This window comes from Microcebus murinus, chromosome X, assembly GCF_040939455.1.
Source record: "Microcebus murinus isolate Inina chromosome X, M.murinus_Inina_mat1.0, whole genome shotgun sequence".
In the NCBI taxonomy this organism is placed as follows: domain Eukaryota; kingdom Metazoa; phylum Chordata; class Mammalia; order Primates; family Cheirogaleidae; genus Microcebus; species Microcebus murinus.
Window position 1 is genome coordinate 15,056,120 of NC_134136.1, and position 14,142 is coordinate 15,070,261.

The following is a 14,142-nucleotide window of genomic DNA, read 5'->3' on the forward strand; positions in this document are numbered from 1 at the left end:
GTTTATGCCCAGGTAGTTCATGTCACGTAGGCTTGTGCTCGGTTGGTTCGTGTCCAGTTGGTTCATACCAATTAAGCTTATGCTTGGCTGTTTTGTACCTGTTTCATTCATGTCTGGTAAACTTGATTGGTTCATGTCTGATTGGCTCATGCCCAGTTGATTCGTTGCTGGTTAGTTGAGGATGGGTTGGCTGAGGACTGGTTAATTTATGACTATTTGGCCGAGGACTGATTGGCAGATGATGGATTGGCAGATGAATGATTGGTTAATGATTAAGTGTCTTGATGGAACAGGATCCCTTAAGTAAAGTTTTGTGGTGAAAGGCTGTCAGCTATTCCCAGTTTTTCTCAGTTTGATTCGCACTTTAAGATATCCCTCTATCGAGTTGGAAATTGGAAAAAGAAAGGGCTACCTCAAGACGGTTATTGATGCCTCGAATTTGCTGGAGTTGACTTCACCAGCGATCACAGCCGCAGCCTTCTTTGGGTTTCACGTTGTCATCTGGCCTTTCCTTGCCAACAGGCCGGAGTCAGGGGAAGAAGAAAATGACCCTGGAGGAGTGGAGCCACCTTATCCCCCTTGCATGGTCATTGCGTCATAGTGCCGAAGTCACAATGCCGGTATCTACATGGCTAGGTGCTCCCCCGTGTGGTGAGGGAGGGGAGAGGCAGGGTCTATTTGACCACTTTATTTCCTCCTAAGAGCTTAAAAGAGTGAAATAAGAGGCTTGGAAATGAGTCTCAGAAATTATGCTTGGTACTCCAAAGAGTCCCTGCTGTTTTAACCAACCAATTAGAAAACACTTGCCCCAATTCTCCTCCTTTTCCCGTGTCCCAGTCCTCAAATAATTCACTTCCTATTCTTGTCCTGATTTTCACTTACACTAGAAACTAGAATGCTTAAAAGGATTGTTCCTATTAGGTGTTCAAGTCCAAACGCAGGAAGTATTTATTTTTTAAGTTTTTTTTTTTTATTTCAGAGTATTACGAGACTGTAAACGCTTTTGTTACATAAATTGCCTTTGCACCGCCTGACAAGTGTGCCCATCCCCCAGACAGTGCACACCACATCCGTTAGGTGTGGATTTACCCATCCTCTCCTCCCCCTCCCACGAAAATATTTCTTTAAAATAATTAATAATAGGCTACAGCTACTGTTCATTGAGTTTTTTTATGACCTAGGCTCAGTGGGAAGCACTTTGTTTTCTCATTCAATCCCATAGCAACCCTATTATCCCCAATACGGAGGAAACTGACTGAAAAGGGTTGGTAATCTACCCAAGGACTCATAACAGTTAGCAGAAAGCCTTTATTCATACCGAGATATCTGACTTCCTTTTCAGGTTTTTTGTTTGTTTGTTTTTTTTACCATTTCCCTGTCCTGCCTCGTACACATATTCTTCTCATTCTCTATCTCCACATGTGAAGTCAGGCATGTTGTCCTTTTACCCCTCCACTCCACAGAATTCTTTCCCCATCATTTTATCTAATGGCCCATTTCTTCACCATTGTTCATTATGTAACTGGTACTGATATTGTCTTAGATGGAGTATCTTTTATTTTTTAAATATACCTAAGAAACTTGGTTGAGGCTGTTGTAAGTCTTACACTGTGCTAAGGGCTTTATATATGCACTGTTTCATTTAATCATCAAAGCAACTCTATGATGTATGTACTATTTTTCCCTATTTTATCAATAAACTGGAACTTAGAAAGAGTAACCACATTCTCAAAGTGTAGTAAATGGCAGATTAGGGATGGGGTCCAAAGCCCATTCCATAGATGGAAGGGTTCAAATTAAACTTGAGAGCCTAATCACTGTTAGACCTGTGCCAGCTATAAATGGTAGGTAGAGAGACCATCTTCTTAGCATGATGTAAAATCAAGTCAAATTGAAGAACTATGCCAAGCCTAATACAAATTATATGTAAGTACATTGCTGTTCTTTTTCCATCTTGTAATATAAGTGAGAGCTAAAATTTAATGAACACTTCTTGTGGTGTCAGGCACAGTTCTAAGCAACACTTTGCTGGTATTAACTCACTTAATCCCCACAACAATCCAATGTGGTAGGTTATATTATTGTCTCCATTCTGCAGGTGAAGAAACTGATGTTCAGAGAGATTAAGTAACTTGACTTAGCTCACACAGCTAAAAATCCAGCCAAAATAAGGAAAACCCAGTTATTTTGTGTTTTTTTTTTTCTGAAATGCCAGGAAAGAGGTGAAGTAATTTTGCTGTTTGCTTTACAAAATCAAACAGTTTGCATAATTTATTGTGGGGATAGATAAAGTTTGTTTTTTGCTTTATTAGAGGAGGAGGCAAGTGTTAGGCTTCTGGTTGATGCTTTTAAGGAGTAAAATTAGAAAAATGCAATTTACTGTTCTTGAACAAGTTTCTTTTGCATTTTGGCTCAGCCTTTACACCAGTTGACGGCCATTTGGGTACTTGTTTTCTTGGTTTTTTTTCAAGAATATTATGTTTGAACATTATGCGATTGTGTTTTTAAGGGAACACACACAAAATATATATTTTTGCTTAAAGTTATTTATTAGCATAACTTATCCCATCTTGGAAACTCAGAATGAGACTACCTTCATCCACCATTCAAAAATCTACTGTAACTTGTAGATCATCCAGGAAAAACCAGTTTTTAGAATAAAGAAAAGCTTTAGTAGTCAATCTTTGCCACAAGGTGGCAATTTTTTCCAGTTTAGAAACCAAAAATCTAAATGATAAATATTGTAAACTTATTTATATTTCATAAAAGTGTACATCATTCGAATTTGAGGTTTTCTTCCTTTCCATATATTATCACAAAATTTCTAAAAATCTAATTTTAATCTTAAGATACTATTTTATTAAAGATCTAGTCTAAGTAATGAGTTTTATAAGCCAAGACCTGCCAAATTCTATTTATAAAAGTTCAAAATGTACATTCACTGTTCACTCTTCCAAAATGTTTTGAATTAATATAGCATATAAATCCATACCTCATAGATTTAAAAATATGGATATGTTCATGCATTTAAACTATAATTACTGCAATAAATAAGATCCCCTTTTCTGAAGATGCTAAGTCAAATCCAGTATTCTGAATTCTGACTCCAGCTTGGTTTTATCTAAATGAATACTCACAATTAAGAAAAGGCATTTGTATAATTTTCATCTATAGCAAGCAGAGTTTAAATTTGTGGGAATCTCTCTATACCTGAGAGCCAATGTTTATTTTTTTTTGCCTCTTCCTTTTAAGTTCACCTGCCTTTTTTACCTCCTATAAGATGAGAACAGGAAGGAAGGAAGAAAGGGGGGAAACACAAAAAGGGGGGAAGTTCCCCTTCCCCCCTCAAGGAAGGGGAACTTAAGGCAAGGAACCAGACTGGAACAGAGCTGACAAATGGGTTTTTTTATGAAATAAAAACTTTAAGTGCTTTGGAGACATTCATCAATAAGCAACACTTACTTTTAAAATAATATTTATTAAAGAATACTTGCTCACTGCAGAAAATTTGGAAAATATCTATGACAAGCAGACAAAAATTACCTCTAGCATTTCCTGTAATTGGAAAGGAGCATACCCAATAATTTAAATTTTCTTCCTTTCCAGATATCCATGTTTTTGCTTATGTTGTCTTTTTGCTTCGCTAAGCATGCAAATCAGGGATAAATGTTTGTTTGTTTTTTAATTTAGAAAAGTTCCCTAACTGTAACCTTTTATAAAAGGCAAGATGGATCTACAACCTAGTCTGGGATGGAGGCTGAGAATGACATTTCTTTGCATATAAAATGGAGAACCTGTATTGTATTTTATTTTTATTTTTTTTTAGAAAGCAGTCTGAAGAAAGACACTGAGGATCCCAGGAACTAGGAAAAGAGGGGCTAAATGGAAGAGAAGGGAAGAGCTCTTGGCTTGAGGAGCACAACCTGGCAAAATAGTAGTAGGGTGAGACGTAGGGTGCAAAAAAAGCCAATAAAAGTTTCTATTTAAGAGGTCAATATTCAGTTTTAAATTGTTTCCTATTGGTGTTGTGTGGAAGTATGTCTACTTTCTCCCCAAAGCTTTACTCAAAGTTGCTTACCACATGCTAACCTTGTATTTGTGGTAGTATGAGGATATGTAAGCAGAGGGATAGGGGCCATATGTGGGGCAGAGGTATTGAAAGAAGACAGAAGCTGCAGGAGTTGAACCCAGAGACTGACAGAACTGACTGTAGCTTGAACTTATTCATAAACAGGCTTATAAGAAGAAGGTTACCTTGGAAAAGAAGGGCTGAGTAAAGAGAATAGATCCTACTGTTACTTGGGGTAGAAGTTCATGACATTTGGTTGTAACAAGAATAAGTGACTCCAGAAGATTGGAAGACATTTGGGTTACCTAATAAACACATAAAATATAAATGAAAAATTGCTTAGAATCATATCTGGAGATAACCACTATTCACATTTCAATGACTATCCTTCTACTTATTCTTTTTAAAAAGATAGATAGATAGGTAGGTAGAATCTTTAAATAAAATTGACATCATAGTAGATACCTTTTTTTTCACTTAACAATATATTGTATTCTTGAAAATTGCTGACAGAGTAGATTTTAAGTGTTCTCACCACAAAGAAATGATTAAGTATGGGAGATAATGCATACGTTAATTGGCTTGATTTAGCCATTCCACAATGTGTATATATATATATATATTTGAAAACAGCATGTTGTACATGATAAATATATAAAAGTTTTGTCAATTAAAATAAATTAATTTTTAAAAATTAAAAATCCAAAAATATTGTATTAATATAGGTTTAAGTATTTCCTGGAAACCATGGAGACTTTTTGGAAAAATAGCACTAGATGACTCCAAGACAAAAGCCCTATTTAAGATGCTTAAATACTTTGCATTTGATACATGGAACACTTAGGTAAAAAATCTCCTTCAGTATATAAGTTGCAGCACATACCCAAGGAGTGTCAAGTTATAACATTCTTTATATGATAAAAAATCTGTTTTTACTCTAACTCTTCAAATATTTTAAGGAGAATCAGAGGAAACTGGTGGAGAAAAGCTATCCTCAAAAGGGGTTTTGTATACCATTAGTAGCAATTAATGACATTTAAAAATTCTAGGTTTTTTTCATTATATTTTAATAACAAAGAGTAAAATCAGATTTAGTGTATTTTTAAATTAAGTGAATGAAAGACTAAAAGCAAAAATGTCAAGTACTAATAGAATAATTCAGAAAACATTTATAAAATGACTTTTCCCCACTTTGATTATTAATTATTAAGAAATTTAATGTAATTTAAATCATGCTTTTCCCCTTTCAAATAGTACTCCCTTTAAACTGCTTGGTAACCCAACTAAATATTATCGTAATCTTATTTTTCTAGCATATTCAAATATCCTTACACCTGTGCTAGTACTCTGGGAAAGCCTCTTTCTGCAAGTTGAGGTGAAGCAGGGGACAGATACTACAGCTGTGACCCTAGAAAGATTTTATATTCTCTTCTTATCTGTACTCAGAAATGTTACTAACTTTTCACCATTCATTTATTGTCATTCTAAAATGTCCCCAGTTTATTAGGAAATCCCAGCTCCAAAAGGGGAATAATGACAGTCTTTCTCCAAATGCAACCACAAAGTGATATTTGTGGAGACAATGAGAGGTATAGTTAAAAGACCTTCAGAGGAACATAATTCTGGGATGAAAGAAAACCAAAAAGGCTAACAAAGCTGATGAAATTGAGAATTTGGTTTACTTTGGGATTATTAGGAAACATCCAACATAGCAGAAAGCAAAGTTAGACGAAGCACGTTTCCAGAAACTGAGTTTATGTCAATGGTGTTCAGAGAGTTCTGCTTCATTTGAACTTTGGAACTAGAAAAATCATATCAATAAACTATCTTCTGTTGTATCTGGAGATATTATGGAAAAGGTTATTACCATGAACATTGTGCTTAGTTAATAAGTACTCATTAGATGCTAGTGATTTTGCAACATACGCACTTAGACACATTACTTTTCTTCTACAAACCTTTCTATAACAAAAACAATTTAGTTTTCAATCATAGTGAAGGGTGAAGATAAACAAGTCTTGCTTAAGTTATCCCTGGGCCCTGTAGATCATCACTGATTTGGTGATGATATTCTCAACATTGTAATGGCCTTCATTTGGCTGGAGTACATAGATTCTTAGAAGATAATCTCAGAATTTAAGATGCCCTCAAATATGGAAAGAGGTAGCAGAAGAATATTGAACTGGGTATAAACAAAATCAAAATCAAAACATAAAAAACATAAAAACATCCTAGTTCAAGAATCAGTTCTCTGCTTCTTAGTAACTTTGAAACCTAAAGAAACTTAACCTATGTGAATTTCAGTTTTCTCATCTGTGAAATGGAAATTATAATACCTGTTCAACCTACCTCATAGATTTGTTGTGAGGATCCATTCAGATGAAAAAATGTGTAACAAAGTACAAATGTAAGGAATTATTATATTTAGAAAGAGAATTATATATATACATATACACATATATACACACATATACATGTGTGTATAATAAGAAATAACTAATTGTCCAAGGATATGACAGAAAATAATTGAATGTCTATTCTTAATCCTTTTGACCCTCTCCTTGTCCACACCCTCCCTTAAATCTTAATGAACCCTGTGGTACCAGCCTTGGTTACCATCTCAAGCTATCCCCTCCATGGGGGATGTTACCCATTTGGCACTCTCCTACCCACCTTAAACTCTACGTGGGGGTAGGGAATGGGGAGATGTTGGTTAAAGGGTACAAAGTTTTAGTTACACAGAAGCAATAAGCTCTGGAGAGCTATTGTACAGTATAGTGACTATAATTAATATTAATAATATATAATTTACCTGAAAACTGCTGAGAAAGTAGATTTTAAATGTTCTCACCACAAAAAAAGAAGTCTGTGAGGTGATTGTTATGTTAATTAGCATGATTTGATCATTCCAGAATGTATAGATATATCAAAATATTGGTATATACCATAGATATATATCGATTTGTCATTTATCAATTAAAAAATAACTAAAGAAAACAAAAAATACAACTCTACTTTTTAGACATATTGAACTTCTTTCACTTCCTGAGTGTAGGGCCTCTCCTCTTATTCAGGAAAGTCTCTCTTCTTTTTATGCTTTTATTCATTTCCCAACCCCCAACTTTCAATTGCCTAATTAATTCTTACTAGTTGTTCAAGTCTCAATTTAGACATAACTGTTTACAGAAGTCTTCCTTGATGCTCTTTAAACATAGTTGCCCTCCATGTACTCCCCATTGCACCTCATTCTTCTATAAACTGCCAAAAAAAATCCACCCACATCAGAACCACCTGTGGAGCCTATTAAAATGCAGGTTCCTGGGATCTACCCTCCAGGTATTCTGATTCAGTGGCTTTGATGTAGGGGCTGTCTACAAACTTACCGTGCATTCCAAATGATTCTGATGCACACACTAAAGTTTAAGAACCACATTCTTTCATACTACTTATCACCTTGTATTAAAATTGTATGCTTGTCTTTTCCCTCTAACCTGTAATGAAGCCAGGACTCTTTTTGTCTTGCTTACTATTGTATTCCCTATGCCTGCCATATAGTAAGCACTCAATTAATGTTGGAAAAAATAAGTTAATATGTGAAAAAAACACAAGGAAATAAAATGTTTCCTAAAATGAAAAGAACCATATGAACTCTGCATGGCCCTTTGAACCCTGCATATAAATGATTACAAAGATTACAATGATTACATGCTGTAAGAATACACACACTAAATGCAAAACATTTACCTGCTCCTGGATTCACTGCCATAATAACCTCCAACTATGATTAAATAATAGTCTTTTAATGGAAATTGTAGATAATTTTCAGAAACAAAAAACACATGTATACAACACAGCAAACTGTTAACTCTGGTTACCACTGGAGAGTAGGATTTGGGGGGGATGATACGTGATTTGGGGTTTTATTTTATATACTTCTGTATTTTTTAAAATTAGGAGTATATATTACATTTGAATTTTTTAATTACCAAAAATAAAATAATTGTTTTTAAAAGTCAAGGGCTATGTTATTGACTCCATGATTTATGAATATGCTAGCCTATAAAAATATATTTGGATAGTTTGCAATTCAACTTTCTCTGTGATAATTAGATATTAGGGATTAACGTGGAACTGCTTGGTTTTGAATATTTTTTTATTCCTTTCTTCTGTCACTTTTCAGTATGGCCCCAGGTTACATCTTTTACATCATTGATTCAATGGAAAAGTCACATTAAGCAGACATTGAAGCAATGGAGTACAATGAAGAGCATTAGCTTTGAAGTCAAACTGTCCTCAGTTTGAATTCTGGTACTGCCATTTAGTAAATTCTGTGATGTGAGAAAAGTTATTTAGTCTCTCTGAACTTCTATTTCCTTAACTTTAAAATGATGCTAACAATGCCTTCCTCACGGAACCATTATAAAGAGCAAATGTCAGTTCATATGTAAAGTATCAAGTATGGGGCTAGGCGTTCAAATAAATCCCAGCTTTCTTCTCCACTTTGTTCATTAAACAAATATGTACTGAACACCTGTGTGCTCTGAAGCAGGTTCTCTAATAACAAACCCCAAAGGAGGACTCACACTGCATGGAGGATAGCAAAGACCATGACTGTGCCAACCATCAGGAATAGAAGTCTAAACACTTCTGCCCACTGCATTTTGGGCTGCAGTTTTACTAGTTGCCTGAGTCCAGTGAGACAGAACATACTCATATACAACAAGTTATATGAAGCAGATTTATTGTTTACAGATAGATAGCAAGAGACAAAGAAGCTTAGGTTCCATTGTGGGCTGGTCCCCCAAGGCTCAAGGCAACTGCCTAAGCCAGATGGAGTCTTGACTGCATGTACCCCACTTGCACCATAACTAAAGGACCCAAAAGACAGTCTCCATAAGGTTTTATACTTTAGGAGTAATATGAATCACTGGGAAAAGCTTTGAAGGACATTTTGATTCCAGGGGAGAAAGGAACTAAGCCCAGGCTCTCGTGGCAGTTTCTCCCTAACTCAAGATGCTACATTCTGAGAGAGCTGTTTCTGGCAATTCCTCCCTAACTCAGGATATTGCATTTACAGAGCACTCTGCAGTTATTCTGACAACTACAAGCAAGAAAAAGAGAAGGAAGGGACTGGGTCAGCCAAAGTTATCCAGGGACCATCCAGCATGTGCCAGCCACCATTTTATGCACTGGGATGCCCTCCTGCAAAAAGTCAACATGGCAATTGACCTCATGAAGCTAGCAATATAATGACAGAGACAAGCATTAAATTATATATATATATATATATATATATATATATATATATATATATATATATATATACACCTAGTGAAAAAGATGTGATAAGTACCATAAGAAAGAACCACAGGACCACAGGGTGCTCTGATAGAGTATGACAGGGGTATATAACTTGTTTTTATTTTTGTTTTAATGTGGAAAGAGGGATATCTTCCTTGGGAAGTGACAATTAAACTGAGTAGTAGTTGGCCAGGAAAAATGTGAAAGAAAAAGCAAAAAGAACACTGGATAGCTTTAATCTTAAGCATGTCTTTTCTTCCTTCCACTTGAAGGTAGAAACACATAGGAAAGTGTGTGTGTGTGTGTGTGTGTGTGTGTGTGTGTGTGTGTGTGTGTATGTGTGTGTGTGTAGGGAGAGAAGAGTGATAAGAGAATTGTCCCTTGACTTATGCAAATGGTAGATATCACTTCTGAACTCTGAACACATGAGAACACATCTCAAGTTGATCTGTAACAAGCCCATAGGAATTTGCTAATTGAATACCTATAGTACCATAACATTCACTGTGCAGATTTCAGATGAAAAACAAATTATATATATAAGAAAAGACCTTGATTGAATGCTCAAGAACTTTTAAAAATATTTTTCTTAGTAAACTATAAGTCTTCTTTACAATATAATATATCAGTATCATGAAACTTACAATAGCAAAACTGTCCTTCCACAATTCATTCTTGAATTATTCCATTGAAGACCTCACCAAATATGTGATCCATTGCTAAGTGGTGTCTTAAATTTTAATATTTAATTTTTTTAAAATTGTTAATTGCCCACTGAGGGTATTTAGTCAATCCCAGGGTAAAGAATTGCATGCCCAGTGATAGAGGTCAGGGAACTCAAGTATGCTTCACTCATTGTAATCCTGTGTTACCATAACCTGGTCCAGAAGATCTCTTCACGACTTTCCCCCAGGAAAAAAAAGTTTCAGGTCTGTTTTAGTGCAAACCAGGGATCTCTAAATAATTCCAAAGATCCCAGAATTGACCTAGCCTCCCAGGAGTTAATCTGAGGATCAACCCATTACCACAGTACGTTTCAAGCTCTCCCTCCCCTTCATTAGCTCCAATCCATTACCAAAGGAGCCTATACTTCCTTTGAGTTTTATATCCGCTACATGTTCCCCATCCTGCATCACACCAGCCTAGATTACTGTAACAGCTTCTCATTTGGTCTCCCTAGCTTCAGCCTTTCCCACCCACTATAGTGTACCCTTCCTATGAATCCAGGTGATTAATCATTTTATTTATGTTTTACTCCTGTATAAAGCATTAGGTACCTAGAATTGGTCTAAACATTATAGGCATGGTAATTCATTTAATCCTACCAATAATCCTATGATATAGATAAAATTGTTATCTTCATTTTACAGGTGAGGACCCTGAGGCATAGGAGAGTTAAAGTAACTTTCCCAAGGTCATAGTAGGTGGTAGAACTGAGATTTAAACTTAAGCAGTCTAGCAGCAGTCTATGCTTTTAATCACTACCTCGTACTACTGCTCTCAGTATAATGAGGCACTCTCTAGCTACTCCAACTCTACCGATTTTCTTTTCTGTAAATTATAAACTGCACCACCTTAGTACTTAATTGTTTTATGCCTATTGATTTGGACAGTCCAACCAGGGTGTAAAGTTCTCAAGGAGTAGCAACCACATCTTATCCAAGTTCTGTAGCCCTCGGAACCCCCTAGCATAGGACTTGAACCAGCCTCTAGGGGTTGAAATACCAAACAATTGCCTTTATTCCTTTCATCTTAAGTTTCACCATCCTGTTTGGTTAAGCCAGTATATACCATTATAGGAAACTTACTCACTGTAGTTAAAATGACTCATGAATCAAAGTTGTTTTGAAACACTGGACAACTGACTCAGGGAAGATCTTAGTTTATTAACTCAAGTTCCTCAAAGTTGGCCATCATATAATTCTTAATGAGTTATTTTATAAAAAGGAGAGGATAAAAATAAAGTAAAAGCTACATTTTTGTCACTAACTTGCTGATTCAGATTCCTATGCAGTATTTTTGTGATTTAGTGTATAATTTAGGGTCAAAAGACTTGAATCCTAGTCCCAGTTCTAGTACTTTACTAGTTATATATCTTTAGGAGGTTACTTAATCTTTCTAAACCCTGCTCTCTTCTACCTCACTGCACCCCACCCCTGTTTTCTCATCTGTAAGTTGAGGATAATATTTGCCTTACCTCAAAGATGATTTTGAGACTCTAAGAAGATTATACCCTGAAAGTAAACTCTAAAGCATTGTACAAATGTAGGATGTATTATTATTCATACTGTCAGGTCTGAGAACCAAAAAATGTTAGTTTAGATTTTAGATCTGTCCCTGATCCAAGCTGTCTGATTTGGGTGAAGGCATTAATTTCTCTGGACCTCATTCTCTCCATTTTTAAAAATGAAGCAGCTTATTGTTTTAATATTTTTGATCTAATTATCTTAATTTCCTATAGATCCTGTTAGCAAATAACAAACTATCTGATAAAAAATCTGAATCATTACTGGATTTTTTAACCCAAATGATTACCAAGGCCATGAAGTATTAATAAATTATTTTTTATCTCTTCTGCCCTCATTTGGACACCCTTGATTCCCTGCTCTTCTCTGATTGCTCTGGCAAAGACTTCCAGCACTATGGTAAATATAAGTGGAAATACTGGGCAACCTTTTCTGGTTCCAGTTCTAAGTGGAAATTTTTTCCCATTCAATATGATATTGGCTGTGGGTTTATCATATATGGCTTTAATAATTTTGATGTATAACCCATCTATGCCTATTTTGTTAAGAGTTTTTATTATAAAAGTGTGCTGAATTTTGTCAAATGCTTTTTCTGTGTCTATTGAGAGAATCATATGGTCTTTGTTCTTGCTTTTATTTATGTGGTGTATTACATTTATAGATTTGCATACGTTGAACCATACTTGCATCTCTGGGATAAAGCCTACCTGGTCATGAGGAATTATTTTTTGATGTGCTGTTGAATTTGGTTTGCTAAGATTTTGTTGAGATTTTTTGCTAGAGCCCATCCTTCAAAGTGAAGTATCATAAGAATAGAAAAACAAGCATCACATGTACTCGCCATAGATTGGTACTAACTGATCAACACTTAAGTAGAAGTAATATTCATCAGGTGCCAGGCAGGTGGGAAAGGGTGGCGGGGATGGGTAAACTCATAACTAATGGGTGTGAAGCACACTGTATGGGGGATGGGCGTGCTTGTAGCTCTGTCTTGGGCAATGCAAAGACATTATATGTAGCCATAATGTTTGTACACCCATAATATTCTAATTTTAATAAATAAATAAATAAATAAATAAAATATATATTTTTTATCATTGCCTTGTATTGCCACTTAGTAGTTACATAACTTTTGTGTGAATAAATTATTTAATTCTTCCTGGTTTCTGTAGTCATAAATTATGATACATCAAATGCTATATACATATTATCTTACATAGAAAAGAGTAAATTCCTCTCTTGTCATTATTCGAAAATAAACGGAAAGTAATATACATTTTAAGGAGCTCTTAAATAAAAGGATTTTGCACCAAGAAGCAGAATATTTCTTCTATGCTTAGAATTAAAGTTTCAAAAATATATGAACTTTAATTAATGAATATTCTATTCCAGTAATATATTATTTCAGTAATAATAACATAAGGCATCTACAAATATATATGCATGTGTGTATGCATACATATATATATGTATATATACTTTTAAGTTTATTGTCAATGGAAACCTCCAAGATAGAAGTCTTTAAGACACATTAAACTGAAAATGAGAAATGTCCAACTCTTGAGAAAGGGAAGACATGAATGGAGGAGAATGTAGAAACTTGGAGATTAGATTGAAAGAAGGGGGAAATCAATTAATTCCCTTAAGCATTCATTCAAAAAAATTATTGGTCACCTATTACATGCTAGGCACTGGGGAGACAAAGATAAATAGATAGATCTCTATTCCCAAAGGTTTCAGTATTGTTGGAGAGACAGTATATATATAAAATCTTTATATATATTACAAGTCAATGTAAGTACCATGCTAGAGATATGCAGAAGGTGCCAAAAGAGCAGACAGAAAGAACATCTATCTCAAACTGAAGGGTCAAGTAAAGCTTCCTGGAGGAAGTGACAATCTGAACTGAGTTTTAAGTGAGAAATAGAAGTTATTCATGTTAAAGGAGAATAGAGTCTATTCCAGGTAATATAAGAAGGATTCACAGATATGGAAGTTGTTCAGCACTCAGTATGAAGAAGGAGTATCAACAGATGAAGCTGAAGAGGTAGGCAAGAGCTAGATTTTGAAAGGACTTGGTATGCCATACTAAAATGTTTTATCCCGAAGATGATTGAGGATAATCAAAGGAATTTAAACAGAATAGTGACATACATTTTGTTTTTTAGAGCAATAAATCTAATGAAAAGTATGGCAAAGCAAAACAAGTTAGGAGGTTGTTGGTTTTATCTAGGTAAATAATAATAATAATAATAATGAAGAGGAGGTTCTGAAACAGTGTAGGTAGGAAAGAAAAGGATCACATTCAAGGAGTATTTAGGAGGTAGACGTGAGGAGACTTGGTGACTAACTACATGTGAGGATGAGGGAGATGGCAGGATATGGAAAGGCCCCTAGATTTGGGGCTTTAATGAATAGATATATGAGAATATAATCTAATGAAACATAGCATATAAGAGAAAGAAGAGGTAGGGAGACAAGATTATGAGTTCTGTTTCAGTCATATAAATCATAGATGTCTTTGAA

General features: G+C 35.0%; 1 protein-coding gene across 1 annotated transcript in view; it reads right to left on the bottom strand.

The window, feature by feature from the left end:
- SATL1 (spermidine/spermine N1-acetyl transferase like 1) overlaps positions 1-150 on the bottom strand; it is a 43,207-nt gene extending 43,057 nt beyond the window's left edge. The window contains exon 1 of the mRNA XM_075999535.1: positions 9-150. Coding sequence (XP_075855650.1) covers positions 9-150 — 142 coding nt within the window. The remainder of the gene's footprint in view (positions 1-8) is intronic.
- Between the last annotated feature and the right edge of the window lie 13,992 nt (positions 151-14,142).